Source organism: Mesoplodon mirus (assembly GCF_964341445.2).
Source record: "Mesoplodon mirus genome assembly, chromosome: 16".
Taxonomy (NCBI): domain Eukaryota; kingdom Metazoa; phylum Chordata; class Mammalia; order Artiodactyla; family Ziphiidae; genus Mesoplodon; species Mesoplodon mirus.
In genome coordinates this window covers 21,416,279-21,435,422 of record NC_138992.1, presented here as the reverse complement: position 1 = coordinate 21,435,422, position 19,144 = coordinate 21,416,279, and the positions used below count along the sequence as shown (strand labels likewise).

General features: G+C 38.2%; 1 protein-coding gene across 1 annotated transcript; it reads left to right on the top strand.

The window, feature by feature from the left end:
• The first annotated feature begins 10,590 nt into the window (after window positions 1–10,590).
• Window positions 10,591–18,202, top strand: UTP23 (UTP23 small subunit processome component). Its single transcript, XM_082601678.1, has 3 exons — window positions 10,591–10,888; window positions 14,301–14,475; window positions 15,452–18,202. Exons 1-3 carry the CDS (start codon window positions 10,701–10,703, stop codon window positions 15,833–15,835), a joined length of 747 nt encoding a protein of 248 aa, XP_082457804.1. The 5' UTR covers window positions 10,591–10,700; the 3' UTR covers window positions 15,836–18,202.
• Window positions 18,203–19,144: the final 942 nt, after the last annotated feature.

The window sequence follows — 19,144 nt, the reverse complement described above, 5'->3', positions numbered from 1 at the left end:
ATACAAGGGTATATAATTCAGCCTTAAAAAGAAATGAAAGTCAGAGATATGCTGAACCTTTTCAACAAGGATGAACCCTGAAAACAGTATGCTAAATGAAATAAGCCATACACAAAAGAACAAATATTGTATGATTCCATTTATATCAGGCACCTAGAATAGTGAAATCTGTAGAGAAGAAAAAGTAGAATAACAATTACCAGTACTTGGAAAGAGGGAGGAAGAGGGAGTTACTGGGTTTTTTTGGGGTTTTTTTGGGTTTTTTGTGTGGTACGTGGGCCTCTCACTGTTGTGGCCTCTCCCATTGCGGCGCACAGGCTCTGGACGCACAGGCTCAGCGGCCATGGCTCACGGGCCCAGCCGCTCCACGGCATGTGGGATCCTCCTGGACTGGGGCACGAACCCGTGTCCCCTGCATCAGCAGGCAGACTCTCAACCACTGCGCCACCAGGGAAGCCCTGGAGTTACTGTTTAATGGATGCAGGGTTTCAATTTGGGATAATGGAACAGTTTTGGAGATGGACAGTGGTAATTGTTGCACAACAATGTGAACATACTTAATGGCACTGAATTGTTCACTCAAAAAAGGGTTTTAAATATAAATTTTTATGTTATGTATATTTTACCACAACTTAAAAAAAGGAGACTGGAACAAAAAATGAACAGAGACTCAGAGGTCTTTGGAACTATAAAACTTACATATCTAACAATCCTGTCATTGACATCTCACAAAGACAAAAGAAAGAGAGCAGGGGTTAAAAGGTATTTGAAGAAATAATGAATAAAAACTTCCCAAATAGGGGAAAAGTCATAACCTACAGTTTCAAGAAGCTTGAGTGAATGCCAAACAGGGTACATCCAAAGAAATTCACACCAAGACATATTACAGTCAAACTTCTGAAAACCAAAGAAAAAATCTTGAAAGCAAGAAAAAAAAAAGCACCTTATATTGATATAAGAGAAAAACAATTAGATTAGAGTGGATTTCTCATCAGAAACCACAGAGACCAGCGGAAGTTGCATAATATTTTCAAACTGGTAAAAGAAAGAATTACCAACCCAGAAACCTATATCCAGCCAAAATATCCTTCAGGAATAAAAAGGAAATCAAAACATTCTTGGATGAAGGGAAACTAAAACAATTTGTTACCAGCAAACCTACCCCAAAAGAATGACTGAAAGAAGTTCTCTAAAAAGAAAAGAAGCAATAAAAGAATAAACCTTAGAACATCATAAGGAAGAAAGAACACAGTAAACAAAAATATGAGTAATTACAATAGACTTTCCTTCTCCTCTTGAATTTTCTACATTATTTTTGAGAATTAAAGCAAAAATTATAGCATTACCTAGTGTGGCTCTAAATATATGTAGAAGAAACACTTAAAGCAAATAAGGGCTGGTTAAGGGACATATAGGAAGGTCAGGTTTCTACAAGTCACTTGAACTGGTTAAATGACTTAACAGTAAACTGTGATGTTATTTTTATCTAATATAATACCTAGAGGAACCATTAAAAATGCTTTACAAAGGGAGACACTCAAAAACACCATAGATAAATCAATATGAAACTCTAAAGAATGTTCAAATAACCCACAAGAATGCAATAAAAAGAAAACAGAAGTAAAAACAGAGAATTATAGGGGAAAAAAATGAAATGGCAGTCTTAAGCCTAAACATATCAATAACTAGATTAATATAAATGTTGTAAATACACCTATTAAAATACAACTATTGGAAGAATGGATAAAAACAACCTAACCATAGGCTGTCTAAAGGAAACTGATTTCAAATATAATGATATAGGCACATTGACATAAAATGATGGAAAAATGTATCATGCAAGCATCAGTCAAAAGAAGAAGGACTGGCTGTATTAATATCAGATAAAAGAGAATTCAGAGCAAAGATAATCACCAGAGACAGTGGGAAATATATAATGATAAAATGGTCAATCACCAAAAACACACAGCCATTCTTTTTTTTTTTTTTTGCTGTACGCGGGCCTCTCACTGTTGTGGCCTCTCCCGTTGCGGAGCACAGGCTCCGGACGCACAGGCTCAGCGGCCATGGCTCACGGGCCCAGCCGCTCCGCGGCATATGGGATCCTCCCAGACCGGGGCACGAACCCGTATCCTCTGCATCGGCAGGCGGACTCTCAACCACTGCGCCACCAGGGAGGCCCCACACAGCCATTCTAAATGTGTATGTCCTAGCAACAAAGCTGAACTTATGTTGAGAAAAAACTCATAGAGCTCAAAGGACAAATAGACACACCCATAGTCATAGTTAGAGATGTCAACTCTCCTCTCTTAACAATTGATAGAACAACTAGAGAGAAAATCAGCAAGGATATAAAGGAATTTAGCAATGCCATCAATCAACAGGATCTAATCAATATTTATAAAACATTCCACCCAACAGCAACAAAATACACATTCTTGTCCAATCCCCATGGAACATAGAGATCATATCCTGAGCCATAAACCAACCTTGACAAATTTAAAGTAACTGAAATCATTCAGCGTATGTTCAGCAACCACTATGGATTCAAACTAGAAATCAAAATATAAAAGTAGCAGAAAATTTTCCAAATACTTGGAAACTATACAACATGCTTCCAATAGCCCGTGGATCAAACAGGAAGTCTTAAGAGAAATTTTAAAACACACACAGTAAACTGAATGAATAAGAAAATATAAAATGTTAAAATTTGTGGGACACAGCTGCATCAGTACTGAGAGGAAAGTTTATAGCTAAATGTATACGTTATAAAAGAGGATATATCTCAAATCAATAAACTAAACTTCCTCTTCAAGATCCTAGAGCAAAGTAAGCCTGCAAACATGCAGAAGAAATTAAATAACAGAATACTGAATATATTTGATCACCCAAAGAAGATTGCTCACAACCATTAAATTGTACTTTAGCCGCCCTCCAAAAGGCAGTTTTGATGTTGTTGTTGTTAATTTCACTGTGGATATTCATATACCGGATAAAATAAATTTATCCTGTATTCCCAATAATTTGTTCTTCATTCTCTCTCTGTCACTGGAGCTAAAGTTTTTAGCATACTTCTATATTTGCTGGAAATATTTCAAATTTAGTCAGAGGCAAAAAGAGAGAGGATGGTAAAGGCCTTCCAAAGCAAGCTGTGGGCCCTGTCCACGGTGATTACCGCATGAGGACAGGAAGCAAAGGATAGCCTGCCATGCCTGAGCGAAAAAATGAAAAAATAAATAGTCTGACTAGTTCTGCTTTTGTGGCATAATAACTCAACCCATTCGGAAAACACAGCCCAGTGAATGTCAGACTGTGACCAGTCCATGCCTTAGACCCAGCCAGTACTAGAGCTGTTTTCCTTCACTTGGCTAAGATTTACCTAAATCCCTTTCAATGCAATAAAATAGAAGAGTCAAGACACCAAAGATGAGCCAAAGGATTTTTTAAAATGTCACTTTATTCCTATTCAGTATTCAGATGAGCCAAAGGATTTTTTTTTTAATGTCAGTTTATCCCTATTCAGTTGTTGCCTTCTTCCAGACCTCTATGGAAGGCAAGATTCCTTTGGACATCTTGATGGTCTGAGTTGAGCTCAGGGTTGGCAGGCAACCTCTATAGGACCAACTTAGCATCGGTTCTAGCCTTGGTATGAAGGAAGAGGGTAGAAAGTCATCTGACCTTCTATTTACTGTCCCTCTGGAAAGTAACCATGCGTTCATGACATACAGGCGAGGAATTGTTCTGCTTTAGTACCCATTAGAAACAAAGGAATCAAGGAAGCACCATTTTCAATGAAAGCCTATAAGGGGTGTATGTTCTTATCTCTTCTTTGTAGATTATTTTTTAGGAAAGGAACACAAAGATCCTTTTTTCCCCTTGAGAAGGAGATGCCATTATGGCATGGTGACAGGATCTCCCCAAACATCAGATTAGTCACTCCATTGTCAGGGAGTCATAAGTAACCAGGTATAGAGAGAAACAGGAAGCCTACCTTCCAATAATATTCACTCATAAGGATGGGATCAGAAACTCCCTACTCTATAGAAACGGGAGGAAAGGGCAAGAGCCGTCCTATCTCCTCCTCTCCAAAAGAATCTGCGGTGCCATCACAATTCATGCACAAGGCCTGGGACACAAAAATTAGACATCAGCAGAGCCAGAAGAAGCAACATATAAATAGGGCAAAACTCAGGTTCTGAATTAAGTTCATAAACTCTTTAGAAGTCCACAAATATTCATTTGACCAAGAGAAATCATTTGGCTTAAAACACTAAATGCTTTCCTTAATATTTAACTGGAATGGAAAAGATGCCTTTGGGAGATAGTTGAAAGCAGCTAACAGCAACACTTAACTTTGCATCCCAGCCTCTTCACAATGGTGTGTAGGATAAAACAAGAACATATGCAGAACACCTTAAACTTCTTTAAGGCAAAATATTATACAGGTAATATTATCATTTTCCCTTTAAAAGTACATTTTGTTGCATAGATTTCACAAATATTCCATCCGTTAGGATGCTTTGGGCTACAAGCAACCAAAAAAAAAAGTAAACAAAAAACAATTTAAATTATTTTAAACAAGAAGGAAATGTATTCTATCACATAACTAAATGTCTACAAGGAGGCAGACTCCAAATGAAGCAGCATAAAGACTCCAGTTCTTGACTCTGTCTTTTACCGTGTTTTGGTTCTGTCCACAAACTGACTGGCTACCCCCATAACCTCAAAATAGCTGCCAGTAGCAAAGAACACAATGTGCTTCTTTTTTAATGTTTATTGTAAGAAAAAGAAAACCTCTCCCCCTAACCATGGGGAAAAAGTCTTTCTTTTAGTCTGGGATCAATTTAAGTCATATGTCTTCTTCTGTGTACATACATACTATGTGAGGTTATACTTTGAAGAACTAAGTGATTTGTTCAAAATTATGAAAAGTCACAATCAAGAAAGCCAATAAAAAGAAAATAATATTCATTTATACCTATGACTCAGCATGTGGGTATTTTCTATATGTTTGCTAAAATAATAATTTTTAAAATGACATTTGATCTTCTCATCCCAGTATTTTGATGTATAACTTATCAACTAATATTAAAAGAAAGTGATCTCACATTGAAAACATTTGCACAGATTCTAAGAGCGACTTTTATTTGGTATAATATCATGTAACTAATACCTTGTATTGGTGTAATTCAATTATAAATACAAGACTTTGAAATAATATTCTACTGAATTATTGAAAGCCTTGCCACCAGAAGTTCAGTTTCTGCCCTGAAGTCCTCCTGCTGCTTAAAAATATATACGAAACCATGAGTGAAAGTGTTGTCTTCAACATTTTGTTCAATATAAATAAATAGTGTTTTTAGGAACTCGTTTAATGCCATAATCTGACATAATTCTCAATCTTTAAACTCCTTTAAGTAACAGTAATAATATTTGCTTACTTAGAGTAATTTTATAAGGATTCATTAAGCTTCTAAAAATGCTTTGATAGGTTAAAAATGAATGACCCCATACAGTATGAGCTTCTCTACCAGTTTCAGTTATGATTTAATTAAATTTCAAAGGGCAGTTTGTTATGTATGTATCAAAGTAAAACATTTTGCACATTGCTACTACTTCTTAACTTTTCTTTTTTCTCTACCATTGTATGTTTTTACTACTTTAATTAATGCCACTGAACATTTTGTAGTAAAATCCCAATGGAGAGCACTATTCAGATCTATTGTGTAATAATGAATTCCTTTCAACTTACCTCACATGGCAGTATTTGTTCTCTGTATAATTTCATTCAAATAAACTAGCAAGCAAATTTGCTAGTCTAATTTTACAGCCATCTGACAACAGTCATCTGATAACCAATGGTGAACTACTTCCTGATCACTGTCTTGCTTAGAAATATCCTTGACAAAGAGCAATCCCTTGAAATTTTTTTCCAAGAGACAGTTTCTCCTTTGTCATTTAAGGAAGAGCCCACTGGTACTAGCTGGGCCAACAGACAGAAATTCTGCTCGCTTTCTTTGATTGACAACTAACATTTCCTTGATGTTTCTTGCCCAAGCAGCTGGGGTTCTTCATATTTAACTAACTTTTCCAAACAGGAGATATATCCCACTGACATCCTCAGTTCAAATCAAGTTGTTTATACGTTCAAAAAAACAAATGTCAAGATAACTTCTAAAGTACGTAAAAAGGATTTAGTTTATTTTACTTTGAAAAAGTCTTTTACCTTTCACAGAAAACTTATAAACTAGGATTTTGAACCTGTTCAAAGAAAGGGTAATTGTATTGGCAAACACTAACCAACATCAAACTTTTATCAAAAACATCTGCCAATAAAAAATTCTCTAATTCTGGCAAGTAGTTTTAACATACTCTGTCAATTAAGATTGGGTTTGGCTGCATATAAAAGAAACAATTTATCAATGTAGGTTCCTTCTTGGTTGAAAAAAGTGTACCATTCTGGTGAGTGATTTTTTTTTAATGAATTTATTTATTTATGGCTGCATTGGGTCGTCGTTGCTGCATACGGGCTTACTCTAGTTGCAGAGAGCAGGGGTTACACGGCGCGCTTCTCTTGTTGCAGAGCACGGGCTCTAGGTGCACAGGCTTCAATAGTTGTGGCATGTGGGCTCAGTAGCTCCACGGCATATGGGATCTTCCCAGACCACGGCTTGAACCCATGTCCCCTACATTGGCAGGCGGATTCTTAACCACTGCACCGCCAGGGAAGTCCTAAGTGATGTTGATAATGGGGGAGGCTATGCATGTGTGGAGGCAGGGGCTACATGGTGAGTCTCTATATCTTCTTTTCAATTTTGTTGTAAACCTAATACTGCTCTAAAAAAAAATACAGTCTCAAAAAATACAAAGAAAATAATTTTTTTAAACTAAAATGGAAGTTTATTTTTCTTCTCATGTAAAACAAGGCCAGAGGTAGAAAGTCTAGATTTGGAAAGGTAGTTTCATAGTCACTGATGGCCCAGGCTGCTTCTGTTATCTACTTTGCTAGCTTAGCACATGTCCTCTATCCTCAAGTTTACTTCTTGGTCTAAAATATGCTGCTAGGGTTCCCTTCGTCACATCCAAACTCCAGGGAGTGGTTAGAAAGGCAATGGAAAAAAAACAAAAGTGCCCATCACCAAGTTAGGTTCCTTTAAGCAGCTTTCCCAGAAGTCCCTTGTCACACTTATACTTACATACCCTTGGCTAAAACTTAATCGTATGACTGTACTTGACTGCACAGAAGGCTGGGAAATGGATTCTCTTTTCTGGGAGCACTATTGTCCAGAATAAAATTAGGATCCTATTACTAAAGAGAAGAGATATTGAGCATCGATTTACAGTCTGTGTCACAGTCATTATGTTAAATGTGGTGATTTTGTGGGAAATTTCATGCAGCCATTAAAAATAATGAATAAGAACTATGCCAGTTGACTTGGAGTATGTGTGGAGAGGATTTCCACAAGGATTGTTGGGTAAGAAAAGCAAAATGTACAGAAGTGATAAAATATGATTCTATCTTTGAATAACATAGAGTGACAAAAATCTCTACATATGTATGCATATATGTAGGCAAATAAGTATATGAATATTAAAAAAATTACAGAAGTTACACAGTAGATTAACATGTGTTATTTGGGCAAGGAAGAGGAGATGAATGTCCTGTGCTGTTCCATTGTTCCTCTTGTTACAACAGGCATGTGTTATTTTTGTAATTTGAAAACTGTAAGGATGATTTTTAAAAACATGGCAGCCTCCAAAACCAACCTTCATAATACCTTCCCCTATATATAAAAACTCACAGTAAGCAAGTCCCGGATGGAGTTTATCTAGGGGATCTTAGTGAAGGACTAATCAGCCCTCAATACAAACCAGTTTACCTAAGTTGTTTTAAATTATTTATTTAAGGAAATTATTTATTTAAAGAATATGTTAGCTGGATAACATTAGGGAAAATGTTGTATTCCTTTAGAGCTAATGGATGTTAACAAATATTTATAAATATTTAAATATGAATATAAGGCAGAATAATATCACAATAGATATCTTTGCTGAATTATTTCGTATACTAGTATTTATGAAATTAAACAAAATAACCTTTATGAATTGTATTTAATATTTACCTATTTAATTCCATTTAGGACATGAATCTTTCATGAAAATTCTTGTTTGGGAATTAGTCATACCTTGCAGGAATAAATCATTTTCAGGTCAACTTGGCTTCATCAAAATTTCATGAAGAAAGAACTTCAAAATCATGTACAACAACATCATATTATAAATTATATTTGATCCAGATGTAATAAAGAATATGAAGAGTATAAAAAAATAAAGAAAAATAAATTAATCCCCTACCTCAACTGAATGTCTGTTTGGCCTGGAAAATATCCAGTGTACTGACCTGAGGAAAAAAATAGCAGCTAGCAATGCTGAGACCTTACTGTTCCTGCACTCTAAGGTCAAAAAAATTTTCAATGAGTATTAAAAAATTTTTAATTAAAAAATTTTAATAATATTATAATAATTTTCAAAGTAAAATTTCAGATTTAAACTTATATCCAAATAGTTTCTCCAATAATGGCAATATTTGGCTTCTGCCTTTGTTGTGACCAAATATTGGTTTTCCAATACTAGGTCATTTGGCATCAGGCCAAAACGTATTCAGTGGACCATTTAATGAAAATGTCCCATTGGGTAAACAGTGATGCTTTACTGAAGACAGTCCTTCTGGAACACCAATATGCATAATAAATAACTTGGGGATATTGTAATAAATGTCACTTCCTCTCTGATTAGTATTCCTCTCCCTCAGCACTTGTTTTGAATCAGAAATGGGCATATTAAACAAGCACACTAAGAACTTTTCTGCATGTCCCATGATCATGTTTTGAGAAACACTGCTGTAACAGAAAATTCTGTTTTAAACTTGATAATCAGCAGTATAGACTGTCTTCTTATTTGTGAAATAAGGGTCAGTTGTGTAAATAGCACTGTCATATACATACAGCTTGAAAAAAATGCTACAGTCCAGTAAATTAAAAAAAAAAAAACAACTAGAGTATGACTCAAATCCCTAGTCCTGAACCTCATTTTTCTTAGTACTGAAACGTGGCTAACAGGATGGAGCTGGTAGATAAATCTGTGAGCCTGTTTTTAAAACTGTTTTAACTGTTTTGCAAGGCTGGGATAGTATATTTTCTGTCTTTGGTGGGATTATAGTCGGAGTGGGGTGTTGGCACACAGGGATAAAGAGAGTATTCAGATTGGAAGGTCATGAGCAATTATACTTAAGAACCATGAATCCAATCCTACAATAACTCTTCATGTCTTCCAATTCCTAAATTTATTTTCAGTTAAATGAAAGCAGTCATCTAAGGGATGTTGTGCTGTGAATCAAGACAGAGTTAACATTATAGAAGATTTTGGTTCCAATTTCATAAACCTATACCTTCAAATAAAACCCCAAATGCAAGTAACACATCTCGATCACTTTGTAAGTTATTTTTCTGCATTGGTTCTTTCTCTCAGTCTTTAGCTAAAATGAGAGCTGGGACAGATTCCAGGCCAGAAGAAAAAATGCAAAATTCCATACTCCCCATTCTTTGGTTATTTTGCCTAGAATTGAAGTGGATATGTGGCAGTTAGCCACGGGGGAACTCAAAATTTTCAGATTTACTCTCTTCATTAATCAAGTTGACCAAGTAATTTCTAAACTTTCGGTCAGCTTTGTACCTCCCAGTATGTCGTTCTCCTACCTCAGAGACTATAGACATAAAAAGCGTTCTTAATAGTCATCTAGTCCTGCCAACCTATTTGACAGCGAGGAAGCTGAACCCAGGTTTCTTGGGGAGTTGCTCAAGGTCAAATGGCTTGGGTGAGGGGCCGAATTAGCACTCTAGTTTAGGGACACTGACTCTTGGAAAACGAAGCTCTTGAATAAGTCCTCCGGAAACACTCCTTGCGAGTGATTTAGGATGGTCTCCAGGAGAAGAGGAAATGCAAAACGATGGGGACTTTTTGCCCTGACATTTGTCTTTTCAGTGGGAGTGGTCCTATGGCGGGAATGTGTGCGGGAGGTGAGGGGGAGTGCAAGAATATTTGAACTTCAGGCAAGCGACGTGAGTTCCGGTGATAGTTCTGACACTTAAGAACCACGTGCCCTTAGTAAACGTGCTTAACTTCTTTATAGGAAGGCAATCACTACAAACCTGCCCAATCATAGTCGCCCAATATACTTTGGTCGCTTTCTTCCCTTATTTGAGAATTATTAACATTAAAGGGAAAAATATAAGGTATATTACCTAGAACAGTGACTAGGACATATTAAACCTCAATATTTTCACTGATTATTATTATACCGCGGATTTTTCAGATGCCGTGCCAGGGTAACGCGCAAGAGGCAGTGTGTATTTTTTTTAACCTGGACCATGACTGCGCATGTGCGCCTCTAATCGCGCACTTAGTCGGTTTCATACTTACGCGCAAGCTCCGCCCCCGAGGGCGTGTCCCTTAAAGCGCGGGCACCGGGTAAAGCGCGCTCTCGTTTGGGAGTGACGTAAACCAGGCCCACTGATGGGCGTTTGCTTCCGGGGCCAAGGGTTCTTCATTTCCGGGAGAAGCCAGTGTTGCCGATAGCGGGCTGTGTCGGGGGAGTTTGCTGCTGCTTTCTGGTCCGGTGGCTCGCTCCGGGAAAGCCAGGCATGAAGATCACGAGGCAGAAACACGCCAAGAAGCATCTTGGCTTCTTCCGCAACAATTTTGGGGTCCGCGAGCCGTACCAGATCCTGCTGGACGGCACCTTCTGTCAGGCGGCTTTGCGAGGCCGCATCCAGCTGCGGGAGCAGCTGCCCCGCTACCTCATGGGGGAGACTCAGCTGTGCACCACCAGGTGGGCCTGGCTGGTCCGGGTGGAGGCGCGGGGGCCCCGCGGGTGCGGTAGAGGCGAGGCCGCTGCTCGCAGGCATCCATTGGGAGCCCTTGAGGGGCAAAGCGCGCCGCCCACGAGTTCAGCGGGACTGCTAAGGAGGGTGGGCGAGTATCTACCAAGTAGATAGACAGTATAAGATCCGGCGAGTATTCATCTTAGCCTGAAGGATAAGAGCACGTGCTTTGTCTTTCGACCTGGTTTCCAGTATTGGGCCCAGTTCTACCAGCTTTGTGATTTCGGGCAAGTTACTTAACCTCTCTGATGCTTGGATTACTCATTTGTAGAAAAAAGCTCGTAACTACTTACAAACTTGCTATAAGTCGGACGAGGTATAGTATATGTAGAGCGTTTATTGGTATCTCAGACCTGTATCCTCTAAGTGATTGCTTGTTGTTTGCATAGCTTTTCCCAGTTTAAGAATTTTTCAAGCTTCACAACTGCCCCATGATGTAATATCTTCGATTCCCAGAAAGATGTTAGGACTCGATGTTTCCTAACTTTGTGCAAGGTCATTTGTTTATTCAACTGTGTTTATTGAGCACCAGCCATACGCCAAGCACTGCTCTAGCCAGAGGGTAACTTGGTGAACAGGATGATCTCCCAGCCCGTATGGCCAGCAAGGTGCATAAATCAACCTCTAATTGGTGTGTTTTGACCCCTAGTTTCCTCACTTCTTCAAAGTGTGGGAACACCTAAGATGGAATCTTGGGGGGTTGATTGGAGGAAGGATGGAATCAAGGAAGGTTCCACAGAGGAGATAACATTTGAGCTCAGTCACGGTTCAGTTCTGAGGGGAAGGACATATTTTGAGTGAAAGAAAAGAGAAGTGACTTGTAGGGAGGGACCTCTTGAACAAAGGAGTGGAGTGGAGTTGTGAAATGCTAGGGAAAGAGATTAGAGCACAGCGTATATTTGGGAAAGAAGCTGGGAAGAAGATAAGTTGAGGCTGCATAATGAAGAACTGCTATTCATAAACTTAGTTTTGTTTTTTTTTTTCCTTTGTAGAATATTTCCTTTAAAATGTGAACAGAAAAAATTTAAATGACTATAATACCACACCAGTGACTTACCACTGTAAGCATGTGGTGTATCATCCAGTTCTTTACACACACACACACCAATGGGCTCTTACTCTGCATGTGATATTAATGGCCTGCTTTTCTCACATAACACTACTCCATGAACAGCTTTCTATATTCAGAACTTCATGTGGGTTTCATTCAAGCAGAGCCTCAAATGGGTCATAGATACCCCCTAAGTTTTGATCCCCATCTCCTTCAGAGCTCCCAGACAAGTTCTCAGATGGTCTGTGCCCCAGAGTTGATTGCTTCTGGCTACAAGCCTTGTCCACTTACCCCTGTCTGCCATAGAAATATTAACATTTTTAATACAGGGCTGTAATATGAAAAAGGTTGAGAGGTACTGCATGAAATTATATTCTGCAGCACTTTTCCCCCTAAAGAATCTATTTTAACTTCTGGGATATTTCATACATACACAAAAATAGAATAGTATAACGAAACGTCTATCACCCAGTTTTTGCAATTATTGACATGGCCATTCTTTTTTTTTTTGGCTCCCTTGGGTGGGTCTTAGTTGCAGCATGTGGGATCTTTCGTTGAGGCGCGCAGACTTCTCTCTAGTTGTGGCTCGTGGGCTTAGTTGCCCCGCTGCATGTGGGATCTTAGTTACCTGACCAGGGATGGAACCTGCGTCCCCTGCATTGGAAGGCGGATTCTTAACCACTGGACCTCCAGGGAAGTCCCAACATGGCCATTCTTATTCATTTAAGAATAAGTTACTGCTAGTTTATTTTAAAGCATATTATTGTCAATTCTTAGTGTGTATCAAGAGATAAATGCTATCAGACCTGATAAGTATCTTCTAGAAAAGGTAACTGCAGCCATGTGAGGGGTAAGTTGGAGAAGCAAGAGAATGAAGACAGGCAAACCCGTTTTGTGGTTGTCTAGTCAAGAAATAATGGGAGCCTGAACCTGAGAGAGGAGAGGTGGGAACTTCACAAGGTGACATTACAGAGGTAGATACCAACAGCTGAGATAGGACTACCACTGATGGGGTAGGGGCAGGGGTAGGAGTGAGGAAGCAGAGGTTAAATAGGATTTCTGATTTCGAAACAGTATCTGAGAAGATAATAAGTTCAAAGAGATAGCAAGCCCTGGAGAAGTCTGGAGGCAGGAAAGTAGTTTGATTTTAGACATCGTGAATTTGACGAAGAGCTGATGGCGGGCCATCCACAGGAAATATTCAATAAGTAGTTGGCAATTTAGGCCTGAAACTCAAAATGGAGTTCAAAATGGATGACTTTAGAAAGGAAAATATCTTTAAAAAAGCAAAAACTAATGGTGTGATAAAGCGGATGAGGCAAGGTAGAGTCAGGCAAAGGCTGGCTAAGGTTGAGAAATCTTTGACTCAGTAGTTCTCGTAATTTTTAAGAGGAAGTACCTGGGGAGCTTAATAAGATGCTAATGTTTGACTCCACAAGGAGTTCAGATTTGGGGATGAGAAAGGAGCTAGAAATTAATTATCACTGTGTCATTCCGATAGGGGTAGTTTATAGATGACACTTTGAAAAACATTGCCTGATATTAATATGAAAATGCAAAGTGAAAGAAAGTTGTGATTGCTTTTAAACACGCTAGTGACTTGAGAATGTTTACTTTTCTAAGCTGAAAATATTCTGAAGGTGCACCGATTTGCACTTGAAGGAGAAGCCTGTAGCACTGTGGTTGGTGCAAAGCATCTATCATCAAACTACTTAGATTCACATTTCAACTCTACCTCTTATTGTTTGAATTTGGGCATGTTACTTGAAATCTCTCAGAATGAGGTGTTCTAAAGTAAGGATAATTTTACACTAAGCTACCCTCATACTGTACAGCACAGGGAACTAACTCTACCTTATGCACTGTGCTAATCTGAACGGGAGGGAAGTCCAGAAGGGAGGGGATATCTGTATGTGTGTGGCTGATTCATTTTGTTTTGCAGTGGGAGCTAACACAACATTGTAAAGTAACCATACTCCAAGAAAAATTAATAAAAATACATAAATAGAATAAAAGTAGAAAAAAACATAAAGTAAACTGCCCAACTTTGTAGGGCTGTTTTGAGATAAGCGAGAATTTATGTAAAGGCAGTTAGCATGCTGCCTGCACATCATAAATGCTCAGTACATGTTAACTGTTTATTATGTTCCTTCTACTTGGTGTATGCATTTTTCGGGTCTTTTAAGAGTAAAATGCTTAATGTATGGTTTGCAGTTTAAAAAGAAGAATTGAGTTTTTTAATATAATTTATGTGAACAACAGATATGCATCTGTTATAATTGTGAGCTGCTAATAACTTTTTTTTTCAGGTGTGTGTTAAAAGAGTTGGAAACATTGGGAAAGGACTTATATGGGGCAAAGCTGATTGCACAAAAATGCCAGGTTCGAAACTGTCCCCATTTCAAGAATTCAGTGAGTGGATCAGAATGTCTGCTTTCCATGGTTGAAGATGGGAATCCTCACCATTATTTTGTGGCAACACAGGTGATACCACTTATAAAACCAGAGTCAATCTTAATCATTTCTATTTATACTCCATATGGAGCTATTTATCATTAGGAAGAATTAGGTGGAAGTGGTTTAAGTGTTTCAACTTTTTAAAATGCACACTTTCAAGTTAATTTGTCGTCAACAAAAGCAATCATCATTTGAGAATTTGAGGAGACAACCTTAAGCGTAATGATTTTCTTCTAAATTACTGAAGTTTCCTTTTGTAAAATAAAAACTATTGACAGATGTGATGATATGTTTTAGGGCTCTTGAAGGGAAGGTAAGTAGAGCAAAGATTTTACATTTTATGTTTATGCATGTTTTTTCACGTTCCTGTATTTCATATTATTTCTTAGAAAGTTGTGTTTCATATTGTTTGAGACTATACCACCAGTATGGAACTGTTTCAGGCTTTTAAAGACTGGGAAGCAGGGGAGGAGAGACTCTCAGGGTCGATATTAATTAATAAGCTTGCATACATACATATTTCCTTAAATTTCCTTGTAGGATTATAAAATTACACAATTAGAAGCAGAGCTGAGTCTAGAATCTGAATCAGCTAATTCCTACTTTATTTCTATTCTTTCAATCTCTGTGAGCATTCTTGACCCTTTCTGAAACATATCTCAGAGTAGAAATGAGGGACATCACCTAGTATATTTACCTTTGCATTAGTTTGTAATTCAAGGTCCTAGAAAATTTGTGGTCTTAGAATATTGATCAATATAAAATATTGATAAATCCCGTTCACATTGTTGCAACTTAACTGTTTGTGCTCAGTTTTTATGTTTTTCTTCCTTTCTTTATCATAAAATATACTCCCATTAGTAAGACATACTGATTTGAAAAGTAAAACCTGGGATCTCTTTTATTTTCAGTATAGCCCTCTTTAAGTTCTTAGAAATCTCTTTAAGGCATCTGATTTAATTGATATATTTGAACTAAATAATTCAATTTTTATTTTTAATAGGATCAGAATTTGTCTATGAAAGTAAAGAAAAAGCCCGGAATTCCTCTCATGTTCATTATCCAGAACACTATAGTCTTGGACAAACCTTCTCCAAAAACAATTGCATTTGCTAAAGCAGTAGAGTCAGGTCAGCTTGTCTCAGGGCAAGAGAAACAAAGTATCAAGCAACTCAAAGAGGAACAGGGTTTAGTAAAAGACCCTGAACAGAGAAGAAAAAAAAAGCGCAAGAAAATAAGTGGCCCTAATCCTCTTAGCTGTTTGAAGAAAAAGAAAAAAACACAGGATACAAACTCATCTGCCTCTGAAAAGAAAAGAAGAAGAAAAAGAATCCGAAACAGATCTACCTCAAAAGTACTTTCTGAAAAGCAGAATGCAGAAGGATAATGAGTCCTTTGGATGCTCTTAAAGACATGCAAATATGAAAATGAATTTCTTTTTGAAACTGTGGAAGTACTTATGTTAAAAAACTAAACTTATTTTTGTAAATGAATATTGACCCACAAGCCTTTGTATAAAATTATTTGTAAAAAAAAAAACCAGAGTGGATGGATTTAGGTGTGATCATGTTCACTTTTCTTAGAGAACTTGGCAGGGTTTTTTTGTTTGTTTGTTTTTGCGGTGTGCGGGCCTCTCACTGTTGTGGCCTCTCCAGTTGCGGAGCACAGGCTCCGGACGCGCAGGCTCAGCGGCCATGGCTCACGGGCCCAGCTGCTTCGCGGCACGTGGGATCCTCCCGGACCGGGGCACGAACCCACGTCCCCTGCATCGGCAGGTGGACTCTCCACCACTGCACCACCAGGGAAGCCCTGGAGGCTGTGTTTTAATGTAAAACTGTTGTCTCTTTCTGTCTTACTGCTGCCCCCCACCCTCCAACATTATATGCAGATAGTTTAAAAAAATCATATAGTACCAAAACACTGGTGACAAAAAAGAGGTAATCCCTTTTTCACATTCACAGAGGAAACTTTCAACTCATGTAGTGGTTGTAGAATTTACCTGTATATTTCCAAATAATATGAATCTGCTGCTATCTTTGGATCTGCCCATTATTTATTGACTTCCTACTAGAAAGAGTGGAAATTTTGCTTACTTATTTTACTACACCATTTTTCTAATATATTAATATTTCAATCTTTATACATCCCAAATTCAGTATTTTCATTTTAATGACGATAAACTCTGTTTACCGCTAAACCAAGTAGCCTGCTATGGTTGAATTTATTTTTTATGTTACTTTTTTGTTATTCCAGAAGTTAATAATGGTCTCATTTTCTTCTAGCCTCTGACTTGATCTTACCATATTCTCCAGTAACTCTGGAAAGGATCTCATAATTTTCAATATAATATCAGGTCATTTCTTACCCCTGGAATGCTTCTGGAGCCAGCCTTCTGTCCTCCAATGTGGAAAGGTTTTCTGCCAAGCATGTTGCTCAGCTATCACCCAGGCATTTCCTGTCCTTAGCCAGAGAATCGACTTTGTCACTTCTGTAGCCTAGATTCTTCATTCTACTCGTTCTTGATTTCCTCTTCTGCTGTGGTGGAGCATAAGAGTGTGTAGGAGGTACATTTTTTGAGGCTCAACCAGTGTGTCTAAACCTATATTTGTTGCACTGATAATCTAGCAAGGTAAAGAATTCTTTGCTGAAAAATCATTTCTCTCAATTTTTCTTGAGAACTTCTTAATTGTTTATAAGGTCCTAGGGGGAAAAAATCCCTTTTTTTGAGTTCTGGAGGATGATTTTCTTTTAGATGTAAATGTTAAATGGCAGAAATTCCAAAATAATACTCTTTCAAGTTGGCTTTAAATGTTACTTTAAAAATGTCTAAAGGGGGCGCTTCCCTGGTGGCACAGTGGTTAAGAATCTGCCTGCCAATATAGGGGACACGGGTTCGATCCCTGGTGAGGGAAGATCGCACATGCTGTGGAGCAACTAAGCCCATGCACCACAACTACTGAGCCTGCACTCTAGCACTCGCAAGCAACACCTACTGAGCCCCTGTGCCACAACTACTGAAGCCTGCGTGCCTAGAGCCCATGCTCCACAATGAGAAGCCACTGCAATGAGAAGCCCGCACACTGCAATGAAGAATAGCCCCCCTCGCCACAAATAGAGAAAGCCTGCACGCAGCAATGAAGACCCAACACAGCCAAAAATAAATAAATTTTAAAATGTCTAAAGGGTTAATTCAATTAGGAATTGAATAATCAAGCTTTTCTTTTTCGGCCCCCTCCCCAATTTTTTAATCATCCTTCAGGCCAAAATTAAAGTAGCACTGGAAGTTTGAAGTATAAAGTTGTCAGATTGATCAGTAGCTCCAGATTTTCAGCTGCCTGTGATACCTTCAAATAGTGGTTCGAATCTGTATCCCTAGAATATCTTGATCATGTATGAAGTACTTCATGAATAAGTTCTTATTTATGGCTAAAATAACTAACTTTTCCTAAATATGAGAAAATTCAAATTTATTCCTGTAGAAATGTCATTCTCAGTTGAATTCAAGAGGTGCTGTTTTGGTGGAAAGTGGAATTTTAGCCTTTCACCAGGAGGACCACACAGGCTATATTACCTGTCAAGCCAGATGAGTGTTTTCTATTGTCATTTCATGATTCTGGTTTAAATTCTTAATGGTAGGAACATTTTTTTAAAAGGAAAGCAAAGGTACTGGGAAAAAGTGAATATAGTTCTGTAGTTCTTGTGAGGAGAAATAACATTTGTCAATAATGACGAGTTAAGATTAGCAAATCAAATGTAGATGAAGTGATAAAGCAAGTGAAATGTATACTGATGATACTTGTTTCAATATCCTCAAATGCACAAATTTTAGGTATTTTTAACAAGGTTTATATTTATTCAGTGCTATTTGATTGCCTAATTAGAGTCCAAACTGGAGAGCTGGAAAAGTCAACTCACTTTTATAAAATAGCAATTTTTAAGTTAAAATATAAAAGATAAAATGCATGGACTTCCCTGGTGGCGCAGTGGTTAAGAATGCAGGGAACATGGGTTTGAGCCCTGGTCCAGGAAGATCCCACATGCCGCAGAGCAACTAGGCCTGTGCGCCACAACTACTACGCCTGTGCTCTAGAGCCCGTGAGCTACAACTACTGAAGTCCGTGTGAAGCCTTCCCCAAAGGGACCTGTGGCCATTTTCTAGAGTGAATGTGCTTTGGGGAATAGAAATATCTAGAACTTTTGGAGATTACTACACCCTGACTCTGAACTGATGCTGATTGCTAGGGTTTCAAAATGCAACTGGTCCAACATTCAAAATGGAGGTTTATGGTGGTCAGGTAATAAATTGAGTTACATGCCAAGTTTGAATCACAGTAGGTCCATAAGCCCACCCTGTGTTTTTTCTCCAGTTCCAGAATGTGCAACTTAAAGACATACTAGGCAACTGATTGTGTCCCTGTATTAGCTCTCTCATGTATGAAGGGTCATTAGGGTATGAAGGGTCAAAGGGAAGCTATTGGAATTTCTCTTCCCTACCAGGATAGTAAACCAGAAGAATAAGACATCTTTGGAGGAATTGCAGGGATTACTACCATCACCAAATACTTGAATGATGCAGAAATGTTGATTCTTAACTCATCTCCATTTAACACATCTATTTGGTCTGTGCAGAAGACAGATGGATCTTGAAGGATGACTAGATTATTTTAATGTTAATCAGAGGGTAACTCACTTGCAG